The 8,196-nt window shown below is 30.9% G+C and overlaps 1 protein-coding gene across 1 annotated transcript; it reads right to left on the bottom strand.

The window, feature by feature from the left end:
* Positions 1–827: 827 nt before the first annotated feature.
* Positions 828–6,984, bottom strand: LOC111615651 (26S proteasome non-ATPase regulatory subunit 9-like). Its single transcript, XM_023357075.1, has 4 exons — positions 6,800–6,984; positions 6,508–6,666; positions 6,329–6,428; positions 828–1,051 (listed from the first exon to the last, which is right to left on the bottom strand). Exons 2-4 carry the CDS (start codon positions 6,604–6,606, stop codon positions 828–830), a joined length of 423 nt encoding a protein of 140 aa, XP_023212843.1. The 5' UTR covers positions 6,607–6,666; positions 6,800–6,984.
* Between the last annotated feature and the right edge of the window lie 1,212 nt (positions 6,985–8,196).

Below are 8,196 nucleotides of genomic sequence, written 5' to 3' on the forward strand. Positions count from 1 at the left end.
TTTTTTTTTTTTTTTAACTAAAGGGAAGTTCTTTCTTAATTGCTTAAAGTTGATCTAAAGTTAGGCTAAAATACATACAAAAGAAAATGAGATCTTATCTCTTTAAAAATTTTTAAAATTTTTTTAAAAAGATAAGATTTTTTGTTTTTTAAATTTATGTGGGGATGGAAAAGTGCATTTTAAAATTCAAGTGGGTGTGAGCAACAGAAAAAATTAGAACATCTGACTGCTGTATTGAGACAGGTTAGCATTTTGCATTGGACAGTTGGCAACAAGCAAAGCAAACTGGTTTGAAACTATTATTATTAATTTAAAGTAATATCAAATATAAAAATAATATTCTGAATAAACTAGGAGACTTCATGAATTAATGATAAAAGGTAACTTAAATATTAGAGAATACATTTATTAAGCTACAATTAGTATTTACTGTATTTATTATTTACTAATGAGAATTTTAAAAAAGTAAGGATTTTAAGATAAGAAATTTGCCAGTTGAGCAAAATTAACTAAACTGTTAATTTTAATATATTTAACATACTAAAATTTTCATTCTATTTATTTACTTAATTATATTAATAATTCTTTACTTCATAACTGGGTGTATTTTTTTATTTAATTATATTAAATTTAAAAAATATTACTTAAACCAGTATTTATTTAATAGAACCTTAAATATTTTTCTTTATTCTTGTTATTGAGAATGAAAAATTTTGATTGAAAAACAAATCTAATCTAATCATAACAGCATAAAATAAATACTAGAATGTAAGTTAGAAGTTAGTTATAAAATAAGAGATAATATTGTTCATTTTGAACTTAATTCATTAGAATAGAAAACTATGGAAATTAAAATCAATTTCACTTACAGCATTATCTGCTGGAGAATTTAAATCAACACAGTTGACTTTGGCAAAAGGTGAAAGTGATTCAGTGTCTTGTGATTGAGTTGACTGTAATAAATTGCTATTTGATTCTTTCTGCTCAGCATGCAAAGAATACAATCCTGCTTCTATTTGTTTCATTACTTCCTTATGATCATTTTGTAAACCTATATTATCAGATAGATAATGCAGATTACATGGATATTAAACAAATATATTAAATAGTTTAGTTTTTGAATGATGGATGAATAGCATGATAATGATAAATTTACAATTACTGTTGTGACTGGACAGTCGGCACCTCTTCAATGCCACATCAGGATGATACCACTGTGTCCTGTTTGACTGGTTCCCATTTATCCGGTCATTTCAGCAACTCAAGAATTAACTGGTGAACATGGACAACTCAACCTCGACCCCAGATATAGAAATACAAAAGGAGAACCAGAAGAAACCAGCAAAATTTTAGAACAGATACAGAAGCCATAATAGTGAATGGTTTTGTAGTCGGCATTGCTTCTGTGTTGAACAGGACACAGTGGTGTCATCCTGACGTGGCATCAAAGAGGTGCCAACCCTCCAGTCACACTATTAATACAAAATATGATTAATTAAAATCATTACAAGTTAAAAAATCATATTCTTTTCTCTGCTACCCCTGTAGTTTTTAAACTTACCTAAAATTTATCAGTATATCTATACTGATAAATATCCTTGCATAAAGTATTATTTTATTAAATACAGTACTCTCTCCTATAACGCGGGTTCATATAATGCAGATTTGTATATCGCGGCGAAAAAATTGCGACCATATTCATATAAAGACGCTAAAAGACTCGTAAAATGCGGTAAAACATCATCGCTGACTCATGTCGTGACAGGATTGGTCGAATCTGGACCAATAGTGGACGAGCAGCTGAACTATTTATATGCTACAGACAGTTTAAGCAGGTAAGTTGAGTTTACTATCGTCTGTATAGTATATAAATTAGGTACTGTAAGTCTAATACAGTACTGTAATTTTATACATTTCTTATTCAACTGCCATAAAAATTATTTCTATTAATGATGTCTCCAAAGTTCAATGAATTTTTCTCAGAAAAATAACTTATCAGAAAATGCGCCTGCCGTTTGGTGCACTGCTCCGCGACAAAAACAAGCTTAAGCAATGGTGTCGTCGAACGGTGCACACTCGGTAAGTAATCCTACAATTTATTTATAGCATAGTTTATATGGATTATTCCTGAAAAATTATACGTTTTTTGGAAACGTTGAGTCAAATTAGTCTAGAATTGATTAATTTTATGGAAGAAAACCTTTCAAACAGCCGTAGTCCATAAACTGCACACATGCTGGGCTGTGATTGGCTCATGTATTGAAGGATTCCTACAACGTGAAATTCTTATAAAGTGGAATGTATCTACCGCGTTATAGGGGGTTGACTGTAATTAATTTTATACTTTCTGCAAATAAATTGTAACTATAATTTTACATACAAAAAGAACAAAATATTTTAACAAATAGAATGTACTATGCTGTAAACATTTCCTGATAAAATATTTTTGAATCTCATCTAAATACATATTCATGTGCATTTAAGAATCAAGAATTTTATAGATCAAATAGAGGTGATTATTAATACTTATAAACTAAAAAAATGCAGTTTACTTTAGTTATTGTCAATTTATTATACAATAACTTATTTCAAAATATAAATTTTTTTACCTTATAAGACAGGCTTAATTTCATAATAATTTATAATAATAATTTAATTTTTATATCAACTTGAAATCATGACGATTCATTTTTAGAAAATTTAATGTTAGTTTAAGAGTTTGATTTAATTTGATGCATGACATATTATGTATAAATTTAACAGAAAAAATTTTTTCAACAGTTATACCTTTCTTGAACAAAATTGTATGAAAGGAAACATATCTCTAACAAAATAATTAAATGTCAGAAAAAAATAAGAGAAAGAAAAATAAAACAAAATTAAAGTCTTAGAGCATTATAGCACAAAAAAATCTAACTATTGAGTACAGAGATTTCTATATGATTATTTATGTAATTTTAAATAAAAAAAATTAAAAATTAGTTTTTCCATGACATAGTTTAAAGACATTTTCTATAGGCATACTACATTCATGTCCAAAAAATAAGCATAATCATCCAATCATAGAAAAAAAAATTGGAAAACTTGTATAACAGACAATAAAAATAACTAGGATGTAATTAAATGTTTCATTAAAAAAGCACAACTTTATGCAAAATATGTATGCTTCATAAATACAGAAATAGCATGGTATTGTTTCTGTTGAAGTTTAATCATTAAAGACAGTTTGTTACTGTTTTAGTTTATAAATATTGACAGTAATAATGCCAAAAAGATTCCACATAGATAATTTCATGATAGATTGTTTGGAAGGTTCAAAAGCAAGCTAGTCACTAATGGATGTATCCAGAACTCATGTGCTGCAGAGCATCATATCCAGACTTTTGTTCAGATTTCAAAAAAAAAAAATGTTGATTGTCAATTAGGAATTGATATATATGACTTACATATGTTAACACAATCACTATTTGGTATTAATGTTGACTTGCAACAGAAGAATGTCTGGTAGGTAGCTCTCTTCAAAGAGCTCCTACCAGATATTCTTCACACACCAGTACCAGTCTGGTACTTTTGTTTAGAGCTTCATGACAAACTGTCTATGTGAAGTAATTAATCATACATCTTTGTGTCATTATTATACAGTTTATTATATAAATGTCTACTCATACTGTCTAGGACATATCGTATTAGTAGGGCTTATTGTACTTGTGTCTGGTTCTGCGAATTAAGGAAACTTATTCAGAAAAAACAATCTTTATTGTTCACCTGTTTCACCTGTACACACTATGTTTGTGTTTTAGACCTGTTAGTTGCCAATCAGCACGTTAACATCCACTAAATGAAAAACAAGATTTTATAAAATTTTATAAAAAATAAATAGGTCTATAAAATTTTATAGACCTAATTTTATAGAACAAGTGTGTGATGCTCTAGGACAGTGATTCCCAATTAGGGGTAGGCAGAAAAAAATTAATGGCGAATGTACTATAAGAATATTTGGATTTTGCATTGGGGCTTTTTGGTGACATCATGACATAACACTTAGTTTTAAATAAAAATACTCTCATTGCCATAAAAATTAGCACACCAAGGAGGAGTTGTCATCTGTATGCCAGGATTTGCAGCAATACAAACCTCAAATAGATATGGAAATGATTAGTTATAGAATGATGGTTCATTTCATAATGCCAACAGAGGGTATTAAAGTATGTCCCCGTTGGCCTGTAAAAAAGTGTGCAAAGGCATCCTGTCTGTAGTTTACCTGTTGCAGAGGAATGCTGTATCATTAGAGATTGCCTTTACATTACAATTGAAAATCATATGAACAACTAACCAAGTTTGAGAGGGTAAGGATCATTGGGTTGAGAGAAGCCAGATGGTTATCTCACCAAATAGCCTGCCACCTAGACTGCTCTGACAACACTGTGAGATGATGGGACCAGTGAACAAGAGAGATTTTTCACACACGGCACCAAGGCTCAGGATGACCTTGGCAGACTACTAGCTGAGAGGACAGCCTGGTCCTCCAAAAAGTATACACAGTCGACTGTATAACTGTCCACATCCGGATACAGGTGGTGTCATCATTACAGATGCCTGTGTCTGTACATACCATTTTGAGGCATCTGATGAGGAACATTTGGAATCATGGTGCAGTGACAGCCACCCACCACCACCTCTGTTTGGAATGGTGTTATTCCTCACAGGATTGGACCACAATAAATTGAAACTGGATTCGTTACTGTCTACAGTAACAAATCCAGTTTCAGTTTGGGCACTGACAATGGCCATGTTCATGTCTGGAGGCTCCATGGTGAATGCCTGAATCCTGTCTACACTTTGGAGAAACACACCACCCCATAGCTGGTGTGGTCTGGAGTGCCATCACATATGGCAGCCAGTTACATCCAAAGGACCATGGAAGCCCTGTAGTCACATATGTTACTTCTCATGGCAGTGCTCCCAAGAGCCATTTTCCAACAGGACAATGCTCACCACACATCACAGGAATGCCTCCACCACATTGCCACACTTCCATGATCTGCCCAGTTTACTGATTTGTCACCAAACATATCTGGCATCACCTGGGACACCAAGTTGGACAGCCTTGGAGTTTGGTTGAACTAAAGGACCTTATATCTGTCCATATCATGGTGTGTATTCATACTAGAGATGGCTCAACAGGTATTAGAACCTCCTTTCAATTGTAGTTTTTCCTGCAATAAATGATCCTTTTGCTTTCATTTTGTAATCACTTACTTATATTACCATTACACTCAAACATGTACAATTTTGGTTGTTTCTGACAATCCCTTCTTGGTGTGTTAATTTTTATGGCAATGAGTGTATAATTATATTTTTATTTAACTTTGTGTTCTTTCTCTAATACTTTTCAATTTTAAAAAAAAAACTTTTTCACATGCAATTGCATAGCACTGTAATTGACCAAGGTGCCACTATTTAACAAATATGCAAAATAAAACCTAGGAAAATGGACCGTCAAGGGATATGCAAGCCAAAAATGGTCAAGAACTGCCACTCTGGAGAAAAGAGCCACATTTTAGATTGAATTTTTGCTTTTTTTAAATCGTTTTGCCCTGCAGTAACATTATGCTTGTAAAGTTTCACACCGTTATGATCATTATTTCTTAAAGATATAGACCAAATTAATGATTATGCTTATTTTTTGGTCATGTGTTTAAATTAAAGTTTGAAATACCAAAAAACAACAAATTTCTTTGAATATTTTCATATCAGAGAGTTCTCAAATTTCATTTACATAGATGAATATTTGAAATTTGAGAACTGACAATAGCCAGAAAGATGTTCAGAAACCCTAAAATAAAAATTATTAATAGGAAGAAAACATTCCATTTATACGAGATCACTAATGGCATTCTGTAATTTTATCTCCCCTCTGCGAAAACATAAAAACACTCTTAGTAACATATATTTTATTCACCGAAACAGTTAACAACAGAATTATTCCTGAATAATTAAACAGAAACAAAATACTTTTTTTTATAATTTAAATTTTTATTGCTTGTATGAATCAGAATTTCATTCGTTGTACATTTGTATAAAAAAGCCAATTATTAATTTGATTGAAATCTTTTCTTTGGATGTTAATGTAATTGATGATGTTCCTTTATTTTAAATTATTTACATGCAGGGCCGTGCTGTGCTATGATACAGAGAGGTCGCACCGTAAGGGAACGGCATTTGCATCGTCTGAGAAAATCTATCGCACGGCCGTTTGTACGAACCAATAATGCACGAGAAACAGTTTAAAACAAAAAAGAAAACTTTATATTATTTCTTAGCTTACATATAATTCTCTGTCTTGTCTGCCTGACGAGATAAACATCAATATCGGATCTCGGATAACCCTCAGAATCAACAACTGGATCTGACATTCCAATGTTTTGCTGAATCAAAAATGTCAATTATCATCCTTTGGGCTTTACGAACAGCGTTGAAATTTTATAAATACGTTCAAAAACTCACGGATTTCAAAACGGCAAAAAGTGAATTAATTTCCTCCTCGATACTTTCTTTCTTTTTCATCAAAGTCAAGAGAGCGTCTTTCGCACCTTCCATCGCCATTTTTAAATCGGCGCAATGTTGAATGACGAATGAAATTGAAGGTACTCGAACGTGACGTAACTATATATATTTTAATCATTTCTTTTTAATAAAATATATTAAAAAAATAAAAGAAAAACGTTCTTTTAAACAGTTATATTGATATTAATATAAGTAATTCTCTAATTAAGAATATAAAAATTTTGTTACGAACCCGAAAGTATTTTTAATAAAATTTTACGACTCTTCTAACCAATAGCTTCACGAATCTTTTAGAATAATAAATACAGTCTAATAATACGAGTAAGAAGAAAAATAATAATTTATAATTATTTTTCTTTACTCGTTCTATTTTTGTTGCAATGACACAAAAGTTTTGCTCCAGTTACGTCACGATCGATGCAACGGTAGAAAGCACGAGCCGAGAAATGTCGAAACGTCATAGATCACGTGTTTGAGGAAAGTCTATGGCGAGTTTGTCGAAGGCGGAATTACGTTGAGATGTTTAATTTTTTTGTGTATATATGTTTGACGATTGTTTAAAAAAAGCTGTAATATTGTTCCTTTCGTTACACGTTTCTTTATAGCTTTTTTTTTTTTGTTTTTCGAGTTAAAGAAATGGCATTATCGTTATTAAAAGTCAAGGAAGAGATGAAACAACAAGGCGAAGAGACTGCTTTGAGAATGTTCACTGACGAAATGGGAGGTAAAAAATCCGTCCAACAGCAGCAAGAAACGGAAAGTTTATTGAAAGAATTAGAAAGTGACGGTAGATATTTAATGGTGGATGTCGGTTCGAACTTAACGAATAAGAAATTTCAGAGAGATTTGGATGGCGTAGTAAAACGTGCCAAAGATGCAGGTAAAGACAATGCGTGCGCTATTTACAGCATTACACGGTAATTTATGTAATTTTAGGTATAACAGTTGATAAACATACGACCTCGCTTCTCATTTAACCAATTAGTTTAGAAACTGCACCTATTTAATTAATGCAATTTATGCTTTCGAGCTCTTTAAACGTCATTTTGGGTTTGACATTGAAATAAAAAAAGGAAAAAATATCCAAAACTTATTGAACGTAATTATTTAAATCAATTGCCGAACTGTGGATTTTGAAAATTGTTTTTATGAAACTTGGCATGAAAGTCGAGCAAACTTATAATAAACTTTTATTTTAAATGGTGTTAAATGTTTTGGATGCCAGATTTTTGTTTTAACTATTGCCAAATTTTTCATTATAGTTTGTTGGTCACTGCTCTGTCTCTATAGGAAAAATTAAAGAATTTTTTGAATCAGTTTCTTAAATCAATTAGTGGGTTATATTACTTTATTGAATAAATTATATTTTAATTAAGAGAATAGATTTGTTTAATTTACTTGTGTTCATGATTTGGTATTTGCTTGAGATATATTTAAATTGAGTTAACCTAAACATAAATTTTTTAAGTAATAATCTATAAAAAGTAAGACGTTAATAGATAAAATTTTTGACCTGTTTAAATGTCAGATGTAATACATTATTTGGGTTTAACTTGTTAAGCCTAGATAATGCAATATATTTTTGTAATAATTGTTTTAAAAGTTTTTAATACAAAATATTTATTTTAA

This window comes from Centruroides sculpturatus, unplaced genomic scaffold (genome assembly GCF_000671375.1).
Source record: "Centruroides sculpturatus isolate CEXI.00-Female unplaced genomic scaffold, Cexi_2.0 scaffold2527, whole genome shotgun sequence".
NCBI lineage: Eukaryota > Metazoa > Arthropoda > Arachnida > Scorpiones > Buthidae > Centruroides > Centruroides sculpturatus.